Source organism: Frieseomelitta varia, unplaced genomic scaffold (assembly GCF_011392965.1).
Source record: "Frieseomelitta varia isolate USP_RPSP 00005682 unplaced genomic scaffold, Fvar_1.2 scaffold_905, whole genome shotgun sequence".
Lineage (NCBI taxonomy): Eukaryota > Metazoa > Arthropoda > Insecta > Hymenoptera > Apidae > Frieseomelitta > Frieseomelitta varia.
This window is the reverse complement of record NW_025110707.1, coordinates 299,499-325,425: the sequence shown is the minus strand read 5'-3', so window position 1 is coordinate 325,425 and position 25,927 is coordinate 299,499. Positions and strand designations below refer to the sequence as shown.

At 33.4% G+C, this 25,927-nt stretch overlaps 2 protein-coding genes across 8 annotated transcripts in view; both read left to right on the top strand.

The window, feature by feature from the left end:
• The window catches only part of LOC122537363 (carboxyl-terminal PDZ ligand of neuronal nitric oxide synthase protein-like), a 33,789-nt gene extending 16,501 nt beyond the window's left edge, over positions 1-17,288 (top strand). For 3 of the 7 annotated variants that reach the window (XM_043670462.1, XM_043670463.1, XM_043670464.1), the window contains 7 exons: positions 197-305; positions 12,863-13,067; positions 13,285-13,409; positions 13,510-13,698; positions 14,058-14,240; positions 15,522-15,791; positions 15,877-17,286. In XM_043670462.1, the coding sequence (XP_043526397.1) occupies positions 197-305; positions 12,863-13,067; positions 13,285-13,409; positions 13,510-13,698; positions 14,058-14,240; positions 15,522-15,791; positions 15,877-16,362 (1,567 nt within the window). In that variant the 3' untranslated portion in view covers positions 16,363-17,286. Of the gene's footprint in view, positions 1-196; positions 306-8,826; positions 9,044-9,136; positions 9,154-10,684; positions 11,049-11,727; positions 12,192-12,862; positions 13,068-13,284; positions 13,410-13,509; positions 13,699-14,057; positions 14,241-15,521; positions 15,792-15,876 lie in introns of those variants that run through there. The other 4 variants (XM_043670469.1, XM_043670465.1, XM_043670468.1 and 1 more) reach the window with 4 other exon arrangements.
• Positions 17,289-20,034: 2,746 nt separating this feature from the next.
• Positions 20,035-25,912, top strand: LOC122537361 (transmembrane channel-like protein 3). The gene is made up of 17 exons (XM_043670461.1): positions 20,035-20,197; positions 20,357-20,522; positions 20,899-21,136; positions 21,216-21,404; positions 21,600-21,835; positions 21,907-22,098; positions 22,283-22,531; positions 22,624-22,693; positions 22,767-22,938; positions 23,227-23,907; positions 23,999-24,102; positions 24,200-24,495; positions 24,590-24,769; positions 24,940-25,060; positions 25,251-25,398; positions 25,467-25,620; positions 25,749-25,912. Exons 1-17 carry the CDS (start codon positions 20,176-20,178, stop codon positions 25,897-25,899), a joined length of 3,369 nt encoding a protein of 1,122 aa, XP_043526396.1. The 5' UTR covers positions 20,035-20,175; the 3' UTR covers positions 25,900-25,912.
• Positions 25,913-25,927: the final 15 nt, after the last annotated feature.

Below are 25,927 nucleotides of genomic sequence, written 5' to 3'. Positions count from 1 at the left end.
TTAGATACTCGAGTGATTTTTAATAAAATGTATCAATGGAAGCTTGTATTCTTTATTATATAATTAACTTTTTCTTCTAGCTTGCATTTTAATTTCTTTGGTACAAATAATATACTTTTTCCTCGGCAGTTCTAGTGTTAATTCTATTCGTTTTTCAATTGTTTAGTGTAAGTCGAATTTTGTTTAATTGTTGCAGGATATTCTACGTCTCCCATGATAGCCACGATTTGAAAATCTTTAGTTACATTGCTCGCGATGGAAGCAGCAACACATTTAAGTGTAATGTCTTCAAATCTAGTAAAAAGGTAAGCGATGCATATCAAATGATCCATGTTCTTTGTGTAAATTATAAGAAACTATTTTAAATATCTGTAACGTTATCAAACTTCAAGTATTGATGTTAAATGTATATTACTTGATTAATTTAATTAGGCAAACAAATTAAGTTACTCACATAAAGATTTAGCGACAATCGAGTGATATGAATGATCCTGAAAGTAATCGGAGGACAATTTTGAAAAAAAAGTTTCATCGATCGTAGAATAAGAAAAATTCTTCCTAAAAGTTGTCACGCAGAACTTCTCGTTCCGCAGAGCGGCGTAGCATCGTCAAACTATAATGTTACGTGACGCACGTGCGTACACTTACAATTATTCTCACGATGCGAGTGTGTGTGTCGCCTGGCATTCTATCAAGTCACGTTATTGTAATCTTATAAATAACCGACCCATCCCCTCTCGAATTTTTTCACGCGCACTTTTGCTTTCTTTATTCCCGGTTCTTCTCCAGCCCATAAGTACGAGTCTTCTGCTCTTCTTTTCTACTCGTCCTCCTCTCATCAACTGAAATCTCTTCTTCGACCAATCGCCGTGGTCGTTTCAGCATTTTACAGCAAATCTTCAGGTGGATATTTTTTGAATGGTTATTCCTTGTAAATTGCAACTTGCAAAAAATTTGGCGGATTGCAATTCGAATATAATTAAAATGTCAGGAATAGACGCGAGTGTATACTTAAAGAGTCATAAAGTGTAGATGTAATAAAAAATTTTCTTATGGAAAGAGACTTTTGAGAATCTTTTCTCAACATTTAACGATAGACTGGTAGAGAGCTCGGATTTGAGGGTTTGTTAGAACCATCGTTGTCATTCGATCAAACACGCAGAAGCAGTGGGGATAATGTTGCAACGCTGCCAAGGGAGCAGAATGCACCTTCTGCTTCTCTCGGTCGAGATCATGGGCGCTGGGCCTTGGGAGATCGTGTGACGATAAAATCCCTGCTCTATCCACACTGGCTCGTTTATTACTCTGTGATAGCTATTACCGGTGTATTATAATAAACGTTAGTTCTGCCTCGTATAATTTTACGTTCGTTTACAGTGGACCGCTGGTAGAATACCGCCAGGATGTCATTAGGCTATCGCTAGGAAATTACACGTGATATGGTCATCATACTTTTTATATGTATATATTTTTCATATGGCGTTTAATTGTTGTATTTGGAATCTTTTTAAGGGGGCAGGACAGTTTGACGGGCCTAAAAATTACGTATACTTTGGAAGGCTAGTAAAAAAAAAGTATATATTTAATTGACGTGAGCTTTCGTGGTTTATTTTATTTTACACATTATGAACTGTAAAAAGCAACATTAAAAAAAGAAAATTAGAGGGCTCTTCTTTAACTTTTTGACGAACTTTTACATAACTTTTTTTTACATTGCCTATCGGTGTGCATGATTCCAGCCAAACAGGATTAGCTGCAACAAAAAGGCAAAAAAAGTTCAAAAGTAAACAATATTCTCTAGGGATTGACGATCCAACAATTTTCATTTCTGTGAAAATTATGAAAATGGCAGCTATTTGTTTTTGACGTATCGAATTTATACCAAAAATTTCTGTGTTTTTTGTTTATATTTTTCGAGATTGTTAAAAATTAAAAAATGTTCGATCGTCAATTCCTATTAAATGTTACACTAAAGATACGTACGAAGTTTCACAGAGATCGGTTGGTTAGATTCCGAGATATCTTGCACACCGTTTATAAAAACTTAGTTTCGAGAAAAACGCGTTTGAAGTTTCAGAACGTCATTTTTCACATGTGTTTCTTTTACTTACTTTTTTTACTTATATATCGCGACTCAAAGTTCTTACAATTCATAACTAAATTGAATCCAAGTCTCCTAATATTCGATTCACCAAAAGTAATATTTAAATCACACGATTTACACTTTATAATACTGTTTAAAGTTGTGTGCTACAAATACAATTATTCTGTATCCGTGGATTTATTATTATACCCCAAAATAAGTCGTTTTAAAGGCTAGAACCTTTTGCATATTATTTCTAAGACTTCAAATAACTATTTGAAAGAAAACCGAAACAGAGAAAAATTTTGAAAATTTGAAACTGTCCTGACCCTTTAAGAACGATTATCGTGCGTCTCAGGATCAACAGACTAAATCAATATTGTCGCGTCGTCTTTCCTGTTCGCGAAAAATCCGCAGGTAAAGGAAATAACAATGTTATCGGAGTTTCTCTCGCATGATCCTCGAAAGAATGTTGAGACGTGTTCGGCAAGCTATAATAAAAGATTGTTGGAAATTACTTGAAGATCAAGGCTGAGGTATTGAGATGCACACTCACGGGGAAAACAACGAGCGACTTGATTTTGAGGAAGAATAGCCGAATTAAACTCATTCACTCACTCACTCACTCTCTCTCTCTCTTTCTCTGTCTGTCTGTCTGTCTGTCTTTTTCTCCCTCTCTCTTTCTATTGGTCAATGAACTTCAACACCTCGTGCTCATCGTTTTCTATAATAGAAAATGACATAAATAAGAAATAATTTTCTGTATTTGTGGATATTTATCCGATATTTGACTACGATTATTAATTTTCACGATTATTAATTTGTACAATGAATAAAAATATTGACTTTTTTTGGGCTTTTAAGCCTCTATAATGCAAGATTTAAATAATTTACGCTCTCTTGCACAATTATTTACTAATCAGTAACAAATTGAAACCAACAAAAATTGGCATCGTATCGTCAGTGCAACGAGCGTATGTTGTTGTCAAGCCTTTAGTTTTAACTTGTACAGTGTTGGTTTACAGGAGCCTACCGACAATATGCTATTTTAAAAATATTTCTCCCACGGCAACGAATTTCTCGCACTATACATGCGTTGATCTCCGGCGTTCGGGCGTAAATTATCGTCTGAAAATATCTTGAAAACCAGCGGTATTTTAAATATCAACCCGACGAGAAATTATTATTCCCAAAGGGAATTTCATCAGCGAAATATTTCGTCAGCAAATTTTTTCGTACATGTTTGTTGAATCGATGCATCTTTGTTTCTGGTTTCATTTAAATTCATTGGACAGGAATTGTTTAAACATTTCATACGAACAAATCGAAATTTATTTATTAATTTCTTTTTACAATAATTTAAATTTCTGATAAAATCTTGAATGCGCGGGTGATTTAAATTCAGATTTTCAATATCCGCTATGAATTTTTTTCTTTATCTTCTGTATTCTTTCCTTTCACACGTATATAGCTTTTTTTTCTGTAGGGGCTAGATTTTCAAATATCTCGTATGTTTTAGAAATGGCTGGGCTAGAAATAGAACAGATTGTGCAGCTGAAAACCAGCAGAAATCACGGGCTAATGTTTAAAAGTTTCACGCCATTAAACTCATGAGAGAAAGAGCTCCTTCCACTTTTCGAATGTCGCCGAAAGTTTTTTCTAAGTCAAACACGATCTTTGAATTTCCCTTTCGTGAGATTTCTTCGACGAAAGAACTCTTAAATATTGTTTGTTTCATTGTTTTCAAAGATATATATATATATATATATGCATCTATATATCAGAATTCACAAATTATAGAGGACTATATACATATTTGTTATTGTACATACGAAAGAATAAATAATTGGAAGAGATTTTTACTTGCATAAAATATATCAAAGTTAAAAGCATATACTATGCTAAAAAAGAAGAAAAAACTTTATTATTTTTTTATAATTTAAAGCCTATTATATTGATGAATTTAAAGATTTATTCGTTAATTATTATATTCAAAAATATAAGAAATCTTTTGTTTTTTCATCGTGGTTTTCATCATTTCAATGGTCATAAGAAATAGAGCAAATTTCTTGGATAAACTTGAGTGCAGTGAGGTTTAAAGATGTTCGATCATTTGTTTAAGTATTCAAGGCTCGCTGTAAAGTTTTAAAACGTTAAAACGTCAATTCGTTGTCCAGAAAATGGGGAAAAGTGATTTAATCGTTGGTAAATTTCCGTTCAAGATGTATTTTTGCGGCCAAAAAAATAAACAATTTCACGAATGAATTAAATTGTGTGGGTATTTTTGTCTTTGTTGATGAAACTTTTCACGTTTCGACCGATACGATTGTCATTTCATTTCCACGTAAGAAGCTCCATAAACTAAAACATTTTTTAAAAACATTTTCCTTTAAATAAAGTATTCCTTTCTTCTCGTTCGTGAGAATATGGCGGGAGAAGGAAACGAAATGTGAATAAATATTCTCCACAAAAATATACATCTTTTTAAAATAAATAAAACACTTCCAATTATTAATATCCATTTTCTGAAGTTTTAATCGATAGTCCTAAACTTACATAAAACTTTACATAATCAATAGTCCTAAACTTTACATAAAATCTCTAGAACAATAGAAATGAAAAAAGTAAAAAAAGAAGAAAAGGAAAACCACGCTGTCTCACGCTACAACGAATGAAGATCACTCACAATACTAAGTAATACTTGAAATAATTCAGTTTATAAATTTAAGTACGCTTATTATCTTCTGAACCAGAAGGAAAGGAGAGGAAACGCTTAACTTCACTTGTTTCCTTTAAGAAAAAAAAAAAAAAAAAAAAAAAGAAGAAGAAAGAAGAGGTAAAGAAAGAAATATTCAGTGCACTGTACTTTATAGCAACCAATCCTCGGAATCACTTGACGACATCCCTTTTCCCAGCATCTTCCTGGAGTACTCTAACCGACTCTTCTAAACGTGTGTAACGTGTCTCGTTATCATCGCAACACAAAACGAGAAGGGGAGAAGAGCACGAGGAGGAGAGACGACCGACTAGAATCGCTCGACCGAATTACTGCTCCGACTGAAGGATGCTCGAAACGGGAACAGCGGAACGCAAACGGGCGAATTTCAAGCGTTGCTTTCCGCGTTCTGAAAGCTCGTTTGTACCGTAGCACTTTAAGCTCTCTCTGTCTCCTCTCTCTCTCTCTTCCCTCTCTCTTTCTCTCATTCTCTCTCATTTTGGCTCTCGAAACGGCAGAAGAGAAGGAGCAGCAGTAGGAAAAGAAGCAGAGAGCGGCTTGGTCGTCGAAGAAAACGCACAGATCTTGATCGACTGTGAAGAAAGATAGAAGAAACGGGGAACTGCAAGGAACAACAGGGAAAGATAAAAGTAATTTGGACAATATAATAAAAACTGCTTAACTCTTGACGTGATTAAAGAAGACCGAAGGAAATTAACGAAGAAGGATTTTATGGTAATAAACATGTGACTGTAAAGTATAACAGAATTGCCTCAAAGTGGTTATAGAGGAAATTGAAGAAAACTGACGAAGAAAATTGTATAAAGATCATGAAAGTGTAAGTAATTGAAGAAAAGAAAAGGGACTGATAAAGAATGACAAGAATCTGACTGATATTAACGAGGTTTGCGAGTTAAAGTGATTGAAGGAGACAAAAAGAAGAGAGTGGCTGGAGAAGAAATTCGATGAGAAGAAATTGTGTTGCTAAGGAGTAAGTAGACAGATAAACAACACTTCCAGATTCTAAAGAGTAACAAAGTCTGAGTGACATATAAATGAAAGTGGTTGAGAATAGATAGAAGAAGATGTAAACCAGTGAAGCAGAATAATTGTATGGAGTTGTTAAAGTGTAAGTAAGAGGAAAACCAAAGGAACTTATAGAGAATAATAGAAATTCAATTACGTAATACAAAAAGAATTGAAAGGCAAGGCAGTTAAGAAAGATAAATAGAAGGAAATGAATGAAAATGATTGTACATAGTTGTTGAAAACTAACAAGTGTGAAAATTATTGAGAAAGATTGGGCAAAAGTGATGTTCATTTTTGGCAAAGCTCGGGTAAATTTAAACAGACTATTTTTCAAAGTTTCAATTTGAAAACTCTTCCTATATTGTATATCTTTGTATTCGAATTGATTGGATTTCTGGTACAGAAGATAGGATCAACTGTCAGAAATTATTGTTTGAAAAAAAGAAATGTAATAGAAAAAATTGTCAGGTTAGTGTTTGTATTTGTGGAGACTGGAATACAATTGGAGTTATGCAGTAACTGTATTTTGAGCTATGTGTACTAGAGAATTGCTTTTGTAATTGACAGTCAAGAATTTCTTTGGTGCAATAAAGCTTGTAGTTTGTAGAAAAAAGGACATGACAATAATTAATTTTGATTATAATGTGAGATGTGTGAATTATGTACATAGTGAATAGTCTCATAATGGTGGAAATGAGCAGAAATTCGCCGTAATAAGATATCGATTGAGTTCCTTTATAACAGTAAAAGTTAATTAAGGAATGTAACAAAGGTGTACGTATATAGATGAGACGTGGGATGGAAAACCGAACGAGCTTGACAGAGGGAAATTGGAAGTTTTATATATACCCACTAAAATCAATCTGAGAAGAGAATTTGAATTTTACACTGAAGATATTGAAAAAATTTCTATTTCCTTGTTTTAAGGAAGATAATCCCAACTTTTTATTACAAAAATAAATAACTACTTTCTTAAGAAAAAAATTAGTACTAAATATAAGCAGGAACAACAGCTCCAAGAATTTTTCTCCAAGAGTCTTTTGTTTAAAAAAGACTAAAGGCAACATTACAATAAAGTCCAAACATTGTACTAGCTCAAAATAGCTTCAGGAAATTTGCCAAGAGAATACAAATTTAAATTTTCCGTCGAATTTCTAAAAAAACGTTTCTTCTTCAGACAGAAGATTAAACTCAACGTAAGAAGAAAATTTCAGCTTCACACGTGAGCTACTCTAAAGTACTTCTGTTTTAAAAATAGCACTGGAGCAAATGGAAAGGAAATATTTCGTCAAAAATACCCCATACTGAACACAAATGTTATAATATAACATGTGCAATACAAAATAAATATTGTAATAAGTATTCCTTACACAATAGATTCAAAGAAGAGAACATTTCAAATTCACATTAAATATTCCAAATAATCCTTTATAACATTGAATCTCATCTCTAAAAATAATCAAGGGATAACAAAGAATCAGATAGATTAAATAACTAGAAAGTCAGAGGAAACTACATCATAAAGATGTCTCAAATCCATGTTAAATGTTTCAAATGATTCTGTACAACATTAAACCTCTAAGAAAATCAAAAGGTCTCATTGTAAAGGTCTCTTTTGTACATAACAGCAAAATCAAGGAACTCAAATTTAGCAAATTTAACAAACTGCATTCGAGACTTTCTAAATAATACTCCACTAGGATACTACTTACAAAATGTCTAGTGCAATGTTTTTTTCAAATCAATATTAAATGGTATGAAAGGCAAAAGAGGAGAACAATAGAGGTTTTCGCTACGCATTTACACTGGACAAACACGGAAATGCCATTGAGCTGCACGAAAGAGCGAGAATATTAATGCGTTTATAAATAAACTGGAGGAAAAAACCAACGAGCCACGGCGTCGCGACGCTTCTGCTTCTCTGCTGGCGCTATCGCTCGGCCAGCGATTCATCAGAGGCACACGCCGCTTAGTTCCGCTCCACCTGGCCGCGGCGGCAAGTTACTGTTCGTTTTCGAGTATTTCGAGAACACACGGCCGCGTTCGAGTCTCGCCTCGTTTCGGTTTTAGACCCGAATTCACAATAGTAGATTAAATAAACAGAAATTTGTAATCCGGTGAGAAGATAAATGAAGAGAAACGGATGGCAGGACGTGTAACAGATGAAAGAAAAAAAAAAAAAAAAGGAAAAATGTGGAAAACAAAGAAATAAATTATAATAAAGAATGGGATTGTAACTTAGAAGGGTAAATAAAAAGGTTAATAGTGAATTGTGCGTGATTTAAAAGAAAAGAAACAGAGAAGTTGTAAGTTGTATCGTGAAATGAAAAATTAGAACATTTGACTTGTAAGAAGTACAGAAAATGAAGATATGATGATTTGGGGATGAAAGAGAACAGCGATTTGAATGGAAAACGAAGGAAGAAGAAATAGAAAATGTAGTGTAGTATTATGTAAGAAACACTAGGAAATGAATCAAGAAATAAAATTATTATTTGAAGAAAAAAGTAAAAAATAGGATACTGATCTAGAAAAAGAAAAAAATGGAAGAATAAAAAGGGAAGGAACAATAGAGACGCCGGGAAATATTAATTTTGAAGCAGAAAGTTGAAAATAACTACAAGAGGAAGGAGAAACATTGAAAACTTCTGAGAAACTTCTAAGCAGAAGTTTAAAAGAAGAAAGTTCGAATTGGTCTGGAAAATAGAATTGGAAGGAGTCCTAGTGAGAAAATAGAAGAAGTTTCAGAAAGAAAATTATAGGAAAGTGTGGAGTGGTACAAGCGATGATACAAGAGTTGAAATCTTAGTCGAAAAATCGAGTACATTTTGGAAAAGAAAGTTGCAGAAGTTTTGTCTAAAAATTGCAAAACTAAATTAACAACTTTCGAAATAATCAAGCAACAAAAAAAAAAGTAAAAGACGATCGATAAAAACTGAAATTATAGAATTATCAATTATAATTTGTGATTGATATATATCGAGAAACTTAAATATAGAGACAAAAATATTTTAAAATAATCAAGAAACAAGTAAAGTGATCTATTTAGTGAGTCGAATTACAGATAAACTAATCTGTTCAGTGATATTCAAAAAAAGACCCTTTTGCAATATTGAAAAACCTTTAAACGAAGATTAATTTCAGCGATACGTTCTTGTCAGTGGACGTGTATAGAAAGATAGAGTTTATCGAGAAAGGAAAAATGAATTTTTAAGGTATGTTTTTAAAAGTACACGTAAACGTTGAAATCGTTGAAATGCTTATAAAAGTGATAAATGAACACGATTGATTCCGAATGATCGATGCGATACTATTTCAGCAATTGGTAATATTTATTATCGTGTTGACGAAGATGAATAATTGACTTATTCATCTTCTCCTGTCTTGCCCTCTTTTTGCTCTCTTATCTTCTCAAAAGATTGTCACTTGTTAATGTTGTGTCTTTCATTAAAATTGTTGAACTGAAGAAAAAGATAATATTATGTATTCGTATACACGGATGATTACAATAAGATTAGGAAAACTCTTACGGTTGTATTACAAATCGAAATCGTTCCTCGGAACTGGCAAATATTTATGAAAAGCTATCAGGAAATGATGCTTTCAAGGGAAGCCTTTGATTTCTCACCATTCTGTTTCCGCCCGCTGAAACAATATACCAATCGAAGTAATTGGAGAATCGAAACCGGATGAGTGATACTTGTTCTAGTGTATATACCGTTTTTTTAACCATCTTATGAATGTTGGTATATTTTTTTTTATATTCCTTGCTTTTAATTTGATTGAACAGGAGAAACAGGAGAGATAGAAGATCAAAGGATTTAGAGATTAGAAGTAAACGATTAGCCGTAGCTATTTAGTTTAGGCCACGTATTCTATCTCACTGATGATTCTCCGAGCAGGTTTCTCTCGTTTATTTAATTCACTCTCTATGATCAGTCTGCCTACATACGTACATATGTCCTTGATCTTATCGATAGAGACATGATCAGTGTTCGCTAGCTTTGGAAAAAGATTTATTCAACGATTTGTATAAAAATGATGATCTAATTTAATATAATATTCTTCTTTTTAAATTTAACATAATATTCTCCTTTTTAAATCGAGTAAAATAATTTTCTACAGCATATCTACTAATTGTTATTTTATCGATTATTTGGCCATACAAACGGATCTGTAGAAGAAAGTAAAAAAAAATAGAAAAAAAGGAAGAAATGAAAGAAACAATTAATAAAATAGAAGAAACGTAAAAGTTATACCTGCTTTAGGTTGTCGTGCATGTCAAATGATTATAATTATGCAAACACGAGCAGTGCGTCTTTAAATACGATCGCGTGCATCCAATTGAACGCAGCGCGTATTATCAAGTCGCCACTTAATCACCGACCAGAACATGTTCACTCGTGTTACGCACGCTCGTCTAATCAAAGCGACATACTACTGCCCGTTATCACTAATGGCGGTCATGTGGGATCAAGTTCGAGGTTTATGAATGACTTTACCGGCATATGAGTAAAGTACTTAAAGATAAAATACTCGTTGATGTTGATTCATATTTTTAGGAAGTGATCTTGAAAATAGTAATACAGAATTGCGTCTTTTTCTTGTATTCTTCTCATTGTCTTCTTTCACCTTTCTCAGTTATTATACAAATTTGACAAAGCAAAGGAAATATTACTTGTCACTGAAAGTCTGTTCAACTGTTTCATTAATGCACTTTTCCTCCAATTTCCATTCTTTTCTTTTTTTTTTTTTCTTCTAAAAATCCTTTTTAATAACGATAATCGTTTCATAAATCTGCAAAAGAAATCGCGAAATAGGTTTTATAAGGGATATTCACGAAGGCAGTGAAGTAATAAAATTCAAATCGGCAAGAGATGAAAGGAGATGTAGTAAAACGGAAAGACGCACACAATAAATAATACTTCGTCTAACGTCGTTTCAAAACAAGCATCGCGGAAAGAGATTTTGAAACGGCCGGAAGATTTACAGATTCTGAATTAATTTCCCCGAGTGAAATGAGAGTACGCTGCGAAACGCGGTATGCCGTCGCCGGTCGTACACACTACAGAGCAAATAAACTCTCGTGTAGCTCCGTTAACGACGCTGGCCTGTAATATGTAGTTTCTAAAGCAAGAGCAAGATTTATCGGGGGAATTTGCCAGTTGTCGGCCGACCGGCTGTTTATAAATGGAATCGTCCCGGTGTACGCTACAACACGTAAATATCGATTCCTCCGTTCGATGCTCGAAACGTATTCGAAATAAATTTTCGTTCGATCGTTTATCGTTCTTTGCGAAACGCGATTCGCGGCTATTCGAGTTCGCTGGTTTCGTTCGCGAGAATTGGGCGCCCTCTAAAAGTATCAATGCCTCCGATCAGATGATCAGACTCGTCTGACCTGCCGAAATGGAAAACAAAGAGGCTGTAAAGGGTTGAAAATGACTTCATAAAATTTTCATTAAATGGCTTTTCTTTCGAGGCAAGAATTCACGACTAAATTTGAATTTAATTGGGATGAAAAGAATTAACATGTGTAATACGTGGGATATTGTATATGTATGTACAATCTTATTAACCGCTTGCGCTGGCAACTGATTGCGGACCGTAACGAGTGACCAAACCGTATATACAACAATACGTGAGAAGTAATAAATTTATTAATCGTCTTGCCTATTTTGTTTTACTTAAATATACTTAAAACTGAGAAAATATTACAATTTTTCAAACAAAAAATTCTATAAGTAGAGTTAGAAGTAGAGTTAGAGTTAGATTACAATTTTTCAAACAAAAAATTCTATAAGTAGAGTTAGAAGCTTAGGATGTATTTAAATGAACTTGAAATCTTGAAACTAAAATCACAAACTTTCCATATATGTATACATGTATATTAATACTTTTTACAATTATAGTCTCTACGAACTGGAATTGTTTGTTGACCGTGTAATTAAATCTAACGAGATAGGAGCGCAAAAAGAAGCATTACGAACAAATGTAGAACATAAATGAACTCGATAAGAACACTATAAATTTCCATCGTGGTATATGTAATTATCTGTCTCCTGAAACAGATATTAATCACATCCTAATCACAAAAGCGCATCAGCCATGCTGAAGAACTCGAAACAAACGAACTCTGAGGCAGCAGTGGTGTCGCCTAGTTCCGTCGTCGACACCACTCCGAAGCCCAGGAAGAAACTTTCGTTCAAGGAGCCCGAGATATTCAACTATCTGAAGTTGAAGAAACCTTTTAAAAAGTCAAAACCTCCCCCTCTCCAGTTGACGCGTTCAACAACGAGTGTCGATTTTAGCTTCGATGAGAACCCCTTTGAAGAAGAGAACGATGACCTCGAGGAGCTCGAGGTAAAGGTGTACGTTTACGAATAACGCCGTTTATGGGATAAGGTTGTCCCGCTCTTGTAAAGAAAAAAGAAAGAAAGAGGAGCCACGGGATATCGTGCAGGAATAAATTATATAATTACAGCATGTCCTAACTCTTCTATCCATGGATTTTCAGTTTCTTATGGTTTCTTCTTTTTTTTCTTCTCAGTAGTTTTCCTCGGTGGAATTTTTTCGACACTGAAAATATAGTTTGGTAGAAATTGAGAGATTGATGTATGAAAATATTTTGGAATGGAGTTCTGCTTGGTTTTAAGTTTAGAGTTAGATTATTTTGTATTGAGTGAGTATTCTAATACTGGGACTTTATATTACGTTTGAAAATTTACAAATTAAAGAGTTGTAACTTTCGAAAGCTAAAAATTAAAAAATTTGAAATTTTGAAAATAAAAAGATTTGAAAACTTGAAATTTTGAAAATGAAAAGAATTTGAACCTTGAAAAATTCGAAACGCGAAAAATACTAAAATGTTCCGACGCATTTGTAAATTTTGATCTTTTCAATACTTGAAGTTTGATTATGCTCGCGCATAAATTCACCCTAATATTTGCATGCCTGTGCCGCAATTGTCCCTCGTCACCTCTAAATATTGCACTTACTTGTACGTTCAATTGAAAAAAGTTCGCTTTCGTTAGAGTCAGGCGATGAGGGTGGTCAGGACGGTCGGACAGGCTTTCGAGGTGTGCCATAAATTAAGTATAAACAACGCCGCGGAAGAGCGGGACCGGGGAGAGAAAGAGAAAGAGAGGGAACACGGTGAGAATCATCGTGACGTTTACGAGGACCAAGATGAAATACCGAATGAACAGTTGCAGCCGTCGCCGTCTTTTGTGCATAAAGGTTCTGCTTAATCTAAAAAAAAAAAAAAAAAAAAAAACCAATTCGTTTTAAACTAAATGAATGTCTTAATATTTTTATTAATAACGACTAAAATCTCTATTAAGATTCCATTTGTTCAATAAAACTTGCAAAGATCGTGAGATTGCATGAACATCTGTAGTTTGTTCGTTATGAACTTTTTTCAAAAATGAAAGTGAAAAAATATATATATTTTCAGATATATCGTTATTAGGGGACGCAGATGATTCGGTGCCAGAACAGACGACTGTTCCTTGTCTTTTGAGGACGCACGAAGTCCCAGCGACCGCAGCGTCTACCTCGCCTATTAGACAATCGCCATCGGTAAGTTGAGCAGAACATTAAAAATATATACTATCTTACTTTAAAATTGTTTTTTTTTTAAAGATACACTAAACATATAACTGATTAATCTCATGTATAGGGTACGGTGACCTCCGATTGTGGTGGAGGGTTACTGGTTGGAGGAGAATTAACCGCTCTGAAGCATGAGATTCAACTGTTGCGAGAACGATTAGAGCAACAAAGCCAACAGACCAGAGCCGCTGTTGCCCATGCGCGATTGCTTCAGGATCAGCTTGCAGCTGAAACGGCAGCTCGAGTCGAGGCTCAAGTAAATGATATGCTGTACTGCTTATGGAATGTTTATCAACTGTGCCAAATCTGAAAATGCTGATTCATTAATATTAGAATTGAGCTGCTCTGTAGACATTAATTAAAGTTACTAAATATATATTCAAATAAATTCAAATATGTAGTAAATATTAACATGCATTAAAGAATGATAAAATGAATAATTATCAATAATATTATCAATGCTTACTTTACAAGTAAGTATTAGTAAGATTTGCTAAACATTTGTAGATTCAAGCAAGTATCAAAAGATATTGGTACATACACATAAATTTTGTAACTGTTATCCATAGATAGTAATAGCTAGTAGATATTGACCAGTTATGTTTTATGTTTTAGGCTAGAACGCATCAATTGTTGATGCAAAACAAAGAGCTTCTGGAGCATATAGGTGCATTGGTCGGTCATCTTCGAGAGCAAGAACGGATCTCGAGTGGACATGGAACCTCACAATCTCAATTGTCTGGCTCAACTACGATGCAACAAACTACTACCGTTCCTGACCTGTCGAACATCGGCCAGGTAACGCTCTACAGAATACCATGACACGAGTGTTCAACAGTCAGCAAACTGTATGCCTGCGAACGTTGCATTCCAATTAACGTTTAGCACTGTATTTCCTTTGTTTTTCTCTTCTTTTTCTTTTTTTTATACTGTAACGCCTTTTGTACTGACGCATTTTTTTTTAAATGAATTTCTTAATAAAACAATTTACACGCATTTTTTTTGTTTTGCACCTCATCATCGAATAAGCGATTGTTGTATCGAGAAATGTGTTACAAATATTTTTTAATTTGTTTATTATAAAATTGAGAATGCGTATTTTTTTTTTTTTTTTTTTTACATTTTTAAATTCGTTAAAATCACAATTTTTTTTTCTCTATATCAGTTAACTGCGTTCCGTCATTCTATTTTTAGATAAGATACAACTAAATGTATGCTCAAAAATATTTATTAATTTAAACTGAATGTCCTAGATTATTTTGCATGTATACTGGACTGTATATTTTAAAATATCGCTTAGCTGCCATAAGAGATTTTATGTAATTAAGATATTTGAATCTAAATAATAGCGTCCATTTAAAAATACAAAATGCCTGTGTAATTCAGAATCAATTGTTAAATGGACCATCTACATGGATGTAGATTTACATCTACATCAAGAAATCTTATAATTTAATCAATATGGATAATAATTATTTAAAAAAAGTCGAATAAAATTTGAATGCTGAAATAGAAAAAGAAACTTGGTCAAGCACACGTGATAAGTTTAAGCAAATTTTATAAAGGAACTTTTTAATCCTTTCAAGGAAACTGTATGAGCGGTTAAACTTTGAAAACAGTATTGCTTATGAGCGACGCGTTTCGTCCTAGATTGCTCGACCGGAAGGTAGCAATTTAATGCTGACATTAAAGCTAAATCGCTAATCCAATAATCGTGCTAAGCGCCGGTGTGACGATGTTATGTAACAGGTCTTCGCACGGGATTTTGGACTTTGCGCTACCAACAAATGCTAGGTAACGTTGCCAATTTTTGAATTCTTACAAAGCATGCATCAGAATTTAAAAAAAGAAAAAAAATGAAAAGTAATAAAGTTTCAGGTAATCAAATATTATCATGCTTTCTTAACGTTTCATATTTCAAATTTTTTTATAATTTTTCAAATTATAAAATTCCAAATTTTGCCTCATTAAAATCCGAATATATATCTCTGAATACATAAAATATTAATATTTCTAGTCATTTACCCTTTGATACATTTATTCTAGAACAATATTTTAGTATCATTATCTTCTAAACAGTGCCAACGAACAGGAGGGCAAAGTTCACCATGGGAACTGGATCCACCATCTCCATACTATTATGCATCAGATCCCTTATATTCTGGAGGTCTGAATACAATGGGAATGCAAGGGAACAGTTGTCCAGTAGATCAGTTACAATTTCAAACGCAACTCCTAGAAAGGCTGCACAACATAAGTCCATATCAGTCTCAAAGATCACCGTATAACACACCTTCTCCTTATGCAATGGGTCCCAATCTTCTTGTACCTCCTAACAATAGGCCATCTGTAAGTATTCTAATAAAAATTCTAATATTAACTTCAAATAATCTCGCAAAATATACATGACTTACACAATTTTTTGGATTTGTAGAGTTCAGCTCAATTGTCTCCAAGCTCCATGTCATTAAGAGTTTCTCAAACAAACAGTTTCTCTTCATCACCTGTAATGACGCACAAAATAGATAATTACGTAGGAAATCCAGAGAATACAGAATTGAAAACAACATTCATAAAACCTTTACCTTGTACAGGCGAAAGGAATGCTAGTCACGTAATTCAGGAAACAAAGAGTAAGCAGGATCGAATTAATTTGCATGATGAAATTCCACCTATTGTGCTGGATCCTGCACCTCAGGGTAAACGTTCAGAGACAATTGCTAAACAATTGTCGACCAAAGAAAATTCTAATGGCCAAGGATCAAATAAGAAGAGCTCACAGAACCAGAAAAATCTAGCTACCATCTTAAGAACCCCTGGTCCACCACCGTCTCGCACAACCAGTGCTCGTTTGCCTCCGAGAAATGATTTGATGTCTGAAGTGCAAAGAACTACTTGGGCGAGACATACAACCAAATGATGAAGAATTTTCTTTGGAATAGTTTCTGAAAAATTTAGTGTCTACTAGACATATCATTTCCTGGGTAAAACGTTTCTGATGAAAAATAATGTTTCTTTCTAATTTTGTAGTATGATTTGAAGTTCCATAGACTGATTGGAAGTTCCATAAATTGTCTGTATTATAACATAATTAAATATAATTTGTTGTTATAATTATTTTTAGTTTTAAATATAAGAGAAACATTGTGCATAGACGAAAGTTCTATCCAGGTCAGTTTATTATCATAAGTGAGAACTACGTGAAGCGTGTAAATGCGTTTTGTTTCTTGTTAACGCAGTAGATTGCTCATAAAAGATGGAATTCTAATTATCAACAATAGAAAGTAGTTCCAGATGATTGTTTATAGACTTTCCTTGAGAGATAAAATCAAGGGAAAGATTTATAGTTGAAAGTGTAAATTCAGTTTATCTTTTCCATTGGTGCCAAAAGATCAGAGCTTTTAATAAAATATATTTTCAACAAGCGAATAAAGAAATTTGTGATCAGCATATAACATATGAGTGTATATAAAGCGTCATTCTTGTTACATACTTATTAAACTCCGATAATTTTACAAGTCAAATAACTCTGTACTATAAAATAGAAAGATGCAGGTTTAACCTGATGTTAAACTTTTGTGAATTTTATTCGACACAACTCTTAGGAAAGAAATTTTTTTTTTGTATTATATGTATGGAAAAAATTGATGAATGTAAGAGGAAAAAGACAGATCTATATATTGAATTAAAAGAAAAATATATAAATATGTAGTTCTGACATGTTGAAAAATCGCAGTTAAAATAAATTAAGATATAAAAAATGTTGGAACCATTTATAAAAAAAAATGTTGAAATCATCGAGAAGTGCGTTTAACAATTGCAATGGCCAGTAAATAAAATGTTCTGCGAAAAAACGATGTCTTTAATTTACTCTTGAAGATCCTACAATATTCAAGTTATTTGAATTTTAGTCATATTTAATAAAATGGTGATATCCTTTTCACTGACAGTGTATACGGGATTATTAATGGCATACAGCGATGCAGCTGAATGCGTGTTACTGTCTTTCAGTATATATTCATAGGGTATTCATACCACGCGGTTCATTTTGAAAATGCTTCTATCTACCTTGACAGTAACTGTGAAGTAACTGTGTGTAACCTTCACAGTTACTTCACAGTAACTTTATGCAATTTTTGATGAAGATTTAATAAAATTTTTTAGGAAAAGTATTTAAAGTTTTATCGAAATAATAATTAAGTCTCAATAAATTAAAAGATAACTCACTAAATCTTTGGATACAATGATTCGCTTTTGATAAGAAAGAACTGTGACGACGTTTGACATTAGATACAGTGTAAGTCGCGAATACAAATATAGAGAAAAATTCGGAATCAATAGAAAAAATTTTAAGATCGAATGGTGCCTCTCGATCTCGAATGTAAGTGATGTCACTGTTAGTACAATCTTCTCTGGAGATAAAGTTTAAACAAATTTTCTGAAACAAATAAAGAAAACAACGTCGTTTTGGATTATAATGTGAAACATATTTTTTTCATATTTCAAAGAACAATTAAAAGATTGGAAAAATGAAGAAATAAAGATTTTTTGTGTGTATTACTTGCATTTATCTAATCAGCAAATGCGTCAACGATAGCAACAAGGGTAACATCGCGTGAACAGCGAAGTTTTCATCAAGTTCGATAAATTCTCGAGTAATTTAGTGACTAATAAGATGCATACCTGACGTTAATTAGCAAATTAATTTCACGAAATGAAATTCCTGGACATGTATTTTTACGATAAACGCTACCCTCTGTATTTGCAGCTTTCATACTACTAGAGGACACGTAACTAGTCACCTTCATTAGAATATTAAATTCAATATAATTTCTTATGTATGAGAAGTAAATAAATAAAATATAATTATAATAATAAGAAGATAAATATAATATATAAAAATATAAATATAATAAGCAAGTAAAATAAAAAAAAATATAATTGCAATAGAGAGAATAAAGTTTCAGCAAGTAATATAAAAATAAATACAATATAATTACACAATAAATACAAATATAATTACAATAGAGAGAATAAAGTTTTAGCAAGTAATATAATTACGTACGATGTTAGAAAGTAAAATGTTATTAACAAAGAGCTTGACATATAATAAAAGTATAAAAGTGAAAAATTTATAAAACCGAAAGTACATCGTATTTATATTCAAATAATTTCAAGTTATAGACTAATATGACTAAAATTATACGTTGCTCGATTTTAAAAAATCCGTATCGGCTTCCCTAGACAAATGATTGATTATTACGAAGGTGTGTCATAAAAATGAGCAATAACGATAACGTGGATTTTCGTGACCCTTCACAAATCACATTCCGCGGGTAAATAGTAGGCAAAAAGGGAGAGGATGATATTGGGGGGGTCTTTAGAGATTCTGAAAGAAGAATAATTATCTGTGAGGCGAAGGGTGGGGTCGCGTGAAGAATGCGAGTTGTACGTGAGCATGATGAGCATCTAGGGTGCGGCACGTCGCATGTGACCTCGGGCTTCTGAAACGTTTACATTGACACTTAATCAAGCTCTTGTCATTGATCACTGACCGTATCCATATTCCTGAAAATAAAGATTGTAAATGCCTTGAAAATAAGAATTATAAATGTCCTATACACGTACATAATGTTTTATTACTTTTGTAAGGAACTATATAAATTTTTAATTTCAGTCAAAATTTATTACTTCTAATAGAGAAGATAAAGGAAATATATGGAAGAATATTATGAGTTTAGATATTAATAAACATCATAATGCAATATTATAACATATTCTTGTAATAATACTATCATTAATAATTTTATAATAACAGTATACAATTATTATAAGAGTATAAGAATTTCTTCTATAAATTCATTGTCAATAATCTCCCATAGCAAAGCATATCTTCTCTATCTAAGTTTTCTAAAGATAAATTGAAACGTCGTTAGAAAACACGTTTATGCTATGACCATCTAACAAAGTAGTCTAATCGTTAAACGAAGTATCTACTTGCCTCTAATATACGACCTTTCGTGATTTCGAGAATTTATGCCGTGGATGGAAACACGATACCGAGTCCCTGATATCGAGTGGAACGGACATTACAGTCAACTTATAGATTTCAACAAAGGGGTGGTCCCACCAGGGAATGACCAGCTTGTTCCATTGACACGATGCCAGTGGCTTTGCATCTATTGACTCTGCTTCATCTTTGATCTCTGTCTTATTAACTTAACAAACTTTCAACTTGCTGTCTTTTGTGATCAACTTCCTCTCTCATTTATTTCCAAAGCTTCTCTTATAATATTATCTTCCCCTATAACGTTAGTTGTAAAATTAGTATATAAAAAAAGTGATAGTTAGTCCCTTTCCCGAATTAGCGGCCTTAGGAGTTACGTTCAATGAAAAAAGTTTATTAACGCGAACGTTTATAAAACGGGTAACGTAGAATTTACAAGAAATTGTGCACTCAAAATCGAGTCTTCAACATTGAAGTTCGATAGCCAATGGTCTGTGCAAGTTGTGTGCATAGTATGTGGCGTGAGGATGGATGATTTATGGACGAAATTCATGCAACTAATTCTACCTTCTGCGATAGGTGGAACCTTCTTCTCCACAACCATCGGTCGACCGATTGTCAGTTACATTTGCCGTCAGTAAAGACGAGGATAATCAGAGGGAAGGTTGTTCAAATCAGGCAAGGAAAGAAGACGATAACGCCGTTGACGTGAAGAATAGTTCTAATATGCATAGAATTTCCATAGCAGGTTTGTATCTGTAATAAATTATGTCTACGAACAAATAATTCATTAACGTAATTCACTTTCCTAACAACGGATCTATAATAATAATAATAACCCATTAAATAAATAGAATCACATTTGCAAAAGATTATGCTTAAGCGTTGATGGTTTGATGAATTTTAGAAGAGGAGGGTGACGAGGATGAATATTCCGCTTCAGCGTGTGAGATTATGCAACGACGGAGTTCCAGTCGACGACAAAGCAGACGGAGACGTCGCCCATCCTCTCCCTTCGAAGCTGAGGCTACACTTCGTCGAAGATCCTCCGTTTACACTATAAGTTCTGGAGAGTCAGTACATCAATTTCTTCTTTAACCTCTTGCGCTGGAACGACGCGCCACGCGCGTCGAGAATTTTTTTTTGTCCCAAGATCGCAATGCTTTCTCAGTTTTAAGTATATTTAGGCGTAACCCAGGCAAAACAAATAACAAATTAATTACCTCTCAATGGTTCGGTCGCTCGTTATGGTCCGCAATCAGTTTGCCAGCGCAAGTTTGGTTAATTCAAATTCTTGTCGATTGTAAATTATTCCCAGCTAAAAGCTAGAAAATGATCACTGTTAGAAACTAAAAGTGGAGAAAGTAGATGAGAGAAGAGAACGTTAGTGAATAATTTAAATAAGAAAATGGAAAGTAACATCGGTTAAAATAAGACCTGTACGCACAGAACGGCAATCTCTATTGAAGAAATTGGAAGCCAAGAACAGATATTTGAAAAGTTGGAGCTGCATAAAGAAGTGCTGAGTGGTGTGAAACAACAGCCATGGCCACTTTGCCGGAAGATCAAATTAGTACGACAGGCAAAATCCTACATTAGAAGGCACGAGGGTGTTCTCCAGGAGAGGCTGGCTCAGACTCGTAGCACGAAAGATGCCATTGCTCGAATTTCACTCTACATCACGAAAGTAATAATTGAAAAATATTACCGATTACGCTTTATCACACAGAAACTTTTTAAATAGATAACAACATTTCAATTTCTAGAAATGGCAGTACTGTCGAAGAGAGTTGGTTAATCTTCAAACATGGTTGGTCCCGTGGGAACTTCGTATAAAGGAGATTGAATCGCACTTTGGTTCGGCAGTGGCCTCATATTTTACATTTCTTCGTTGGTTGTTTTGGATTAATCTTGTCATAGCAGCCATTCTCACTGCTTTCGTGGCCATTCCCGAGGTAATGCTAGCAAATGTACAGTATTTTTCATTCGTCTAGATTTCATTACGGAAGACTGTGCAAGTTTATTTGAAAAATGATCCAAGGTTTATATAAAATCACTTTGTGAGATTTGTCATTGAATTTGAATTTGAACTCTCGCTTATTACAATGAAAAGTAGTTGCTCGAATTTCGTCAGATATTATTTATGACAGATGCTAACAGCAGATCCAGCAGCAGCAGGAGAACGAAAGATAATGCTCAAGGAAGAGAAGATAAAATCGAAGCACTTGTTGACTCTATGGGAATTCGAGGGTGTCTTGAAGTACTCACCGTTCTTCTACGGCTGGTACACGAATCAAGACTCACGAAGCGGTTACAGATTACCTTTAGTTTATTTCGTCACGAATTTGGTCGTTTATATATACAGTTTCGTCACCATATTACGCAAGTACGACTAGCCACGAATCAATTATCACATTCTATAGTACTGTATAAAAAAAAACCTAATATCTTCCTTAGAATGGCAGAAAATTCTCGACTGAGCAAACTCACAGAGAAAGAGGACGAATGCGTGTTCTCTTGGAAGTTATTCACGGGATGGGACTTTATGATTGGCAATACTGAAACTGCATACAATAGGACGGCGAGCATTGTTCTTGGATTTAAAGAAGCTTTGTTAGAGGAAGCTGAAAAAGAGAAAGATGAAAGGAAGTAAGATCGTTCGAAGAAACATCTGCTCCCCTACCTTTTTCATAATATCTCCTCTTCTATAAAATCCCCTATTGTTATGTTATATTTTATATTATCCACGGTTACTTTCATCTTTATAAAGCTTATTTTAACTCGTACATGAAATATCCTTGCTTCTTGAATTTAATGCTTGGTCAAATTTTAGTTGGAAGGTTATATCAATGAGGATCTTTGTAAATATATGTGTGATTTCGTTGTTGGGACTGTCGGCATATGCTGTGGTAAAGATGGTTGCACGAAGCTCCGAAGAATTTGAACAGAATAATTGGTGGCGTCAAAACGAAATTACAGTCGTGATGTCCTTGATCACATATGTGTTCCCGATATTTTTCGAGATATTAGGATTACTGGAAAGCTACCACCCCAGGAAACAATTACGTTTGCAGCTGGCACGGTAAGTATTGTGGAAAAGATTGTTCTCTGACACTTTCACTAAGAATTCCATTTTACAGTTACTCATTTGACGATCGAATTCATTTCTTGCAGAATCATGGTACTGAATTTATTGAATCTTTATTCCTTAATATTTGCGTTGTTTGAGAAGATTGACTCAATGGTAAGTGAATTACCAAAGTGATTATACGATTGCGAGATTCAAGAAGGTGTTCGTTTGATATGTTTTGCTGTAGACGCAAGATTTAAGAGAGCTTCAACCAACAATTACAAATTGCACGTACAAACTCATTAAGTGTGATGATAGTCCGAAGCAATCGCAACAGTTAGCGACGTTAGCATCTTTGAGTTTAGTCCTGGCAAGTAATGTCACTGGAATGCAGAATAAGACTGAAATTCTCGAAACGAGTATGTGTTCATTGTATTGTAGTAACTTTTTATACTTTTTGCTTTCTTTTCTTATCATAATATACTATTGTTTGTCGTCTCTTAATTTACAGACTTCCAACAACATTTTTTTTTCTCGTTTATGTGCTTCTTATTAATATTCTTTTTATGTTTTTTATTTCAGAAAAGAAAATTTATTTGCAGTTAAATCAGTCAGTAAAAGCTTTTTTTATATTTCTTGTTCCTCTTTTCTCTAATTTTTTATTATAAATATATATATTAACAATTTGTTTATACCAAATAATCTAGCACTGCCACAACTCTCGTTCATGCCACCAAACTTTTACTTAAATCCGATTCTCGATGACAAATCCCTGGAAGAGATATACAACGTCGAAGATTACTCTCCTCTGGATTACACGTACGATAATTACGATGATATTACAAAAAACGAGCTGAACAGATCTAGTTTCATCGAAAATATAACTAAAGAAATGAATTTTACAACGCAAATGCTTCAACAAAATGACACATCCGATGCTACCACTTTTACAACATTTGAAAATTTCACTGACACCATAGATTTAAGTGAAGGAATTGATATTGCTTCTACGACTAGTAATTTTTTTAACGAATCTACAGTTTCTAATGAAACAACACAGGAGAGAGACCATAATACAAGTACAAATACAGATACTGTCTCAAGTACTATTACTGAGCACTTAAATGAGACTTCTTCTATAAAGGCGGAGGATTTTACTATGTCTTTACCTGTAGAAGAAAGTAACACATCTGACGAGTATTTAACTACAGCATTCAATACAAACACTAAATCTTCGGTTATCACGACTGAACTTACCAAAGAACCTAATATAGAAACAACTGATAAAATTTCTACTATTGATCATTACCAAGGTGTGATTCCTCTTGCAGAAAAAGACTATATTGTAAAGTGTTTCGAACAGATATGTAATACTACGCAGGATACAAGTATGAACAAAGTACAATTTGTATACTATATTTATAAAAATATTATGGTTTCAACTTGTATCTTCTATATTTGAACATTTTTTTCTTCTAGTTTCTTCATCGAAGTTAGAATTAAAAACTCGAAAGAAGCTTCGTCGTTTGTGCTGGGAAACGATGTTTGGACAAGAGCTTGCCAAACTCACCGTAATGGACTTGGTGAATTTGTTTTCTCAATTTTTTTTTTTAATATCATCCTCTCAATTTTTTTTTAACGTACCCTCTCGCTAAGTTTGAATATTTCGTTTCATCACAGGTACTTAGTATAGTAACCACGCTTAGTATAGATTTCATTCGTGCAGTTTTTGTACGATATATGAACAGTTGTTGGTGTTGGGACCTGGAAAAACAATTTCCTCAATATGGGGATTTCAAAATTGCTGAGAATATACTTCATTTAGTAAATAATCAAGGAATGATTTGGATGGGGATGTTCTTCAGTCCAGGATTAACTACACTGAACCTTTTAAAACTTGGAATTCTTATGTACTTAAGATCCTGGGCTGTCCTTACCTGTAATGTGCCTCATGAAGTCATATTTCGAGCCTCTAGGTGTCTTGAAAATTATACTCTTTATTTTTAACATCTTTTCTTCTAAGTCAGAAGAAATCTATGTTTATTTACTTTGAAATATTATCTTTTCCAGATCCAACAACTTTTATTTCGCCCTATTGTTAACAATGTTATTTTTATGTGTTCTACCTGTTGGTTACGCCATAGTTTGGCTTGAACCATCCTGGCACTGTGGTCCATTTTCTGGTTACAAAAAAATTTATTATGTAGCGACCAAACAGCTTACTGATTCTCTTCCTGATCCAATTAAAAGGTATATTTTCATTTTTTATTTAATATTTGTAAAGTTAATCATATTGCAGGCTGTTTTATTCAAAAAATTATAAATTTAAAGTTAAAAGGAATGATAAAAGAAACTGATAAAAGGAAACCTAGTCTGTACTAGTTTGTACTTATCATGTTTTTGCTTTGTAATTCTTTCAGATGCCTTGATTACATTGCTTCACCTGGCATAGTAATTCCATTAATTGTTCTTATGACACTTATTATTTATTACATGGTCTCATTAACTGGCTCATTGAGAGAAGCTAATAATGACTTGAAGGTAAACATTAAATTATAATTCCTGAGTGGAGAAATTAACATTACCAAGTACAAATGAGCTTGTTGTTAATTTATCAAATTTTAATTAATAATAATTAGTAAATGACTTAATAAAGTGAATGGAAAAAATTTCATCTGTTACATTCATTTAGTTATTGTAAAAAGTTGGTGATTTCTTCGTTATTGCTCAGATACAACTGCGTCACGAACGTACTGAAGAACGTAGGAAATTATTTAAGATAGTGAAGAAGAGAGAAGAATTGTCCGACTTGTCCTTTCTAAAATGGAAAAGAATGTTACCAATTTTATCTAAGAAATCTACAAAAACAAGAGCCAAAGGTAGACAACAAGACTTAATAATTAATAAATAATTAAAATAATTAATTGAATTGTCAATGAAATTATAGATGATGTAGAAATTGCAAGAACAGACGTGAATGAAAGGAAATGTTCAGCCTCGGAAGTGATAGAGTTAACAGATATGGAGCAGGATGTGATACCACAGGATCAGGCACAAGTTTCTGAAAACAATTACGATGAAAAAGCACCAATTAATAGCAGGTGATAATTAACTTAAAGCTATGAAAGATTATTTCTTTATAAAATTATCTACTTAAATTATTGAAACATTCAATTAATAGCAATTGACAAAAAGAAATCATTGATGATTATTCAAACATTGCAAACAGGTTGACGAGAATTTCTTACGATTCTTGGGAATCACAATCCAGTGACTGTGCCGTGATACCAGAGATTCGCATAAACGAAGCTGAAGGAAAGTCGGAGTGTCATTCTCGATCAGCTTTTAGAAAAAGTCACAATGTAAGTGAAAAGAAATGAATAAACGGTTAAGAAGTAAAAAGATTCA

Excerpts from the sequence above, each read along its gene's own strand:
- LOC122537361 (XM_043670461.1), top strand. The coding sequence starts at position 20,176 with ATGCATAGAATTTCCATAGCAG. Across the intron at positions 21,836-21,906 it reads TTCGTCACCATATTACGCAA|AATGGCAGAAAATTCTCGAC; the intron begins GTACGACTAGCC and ends TATCTTCCTTAG. Across the intron at positions 25,061-25,250 it reads AAGCTAATAATGACTTGAAG|ATACAACTGCGTCACGAACG; the intron begins GTAAACATTAAA and ends GTTATTGCTCAG.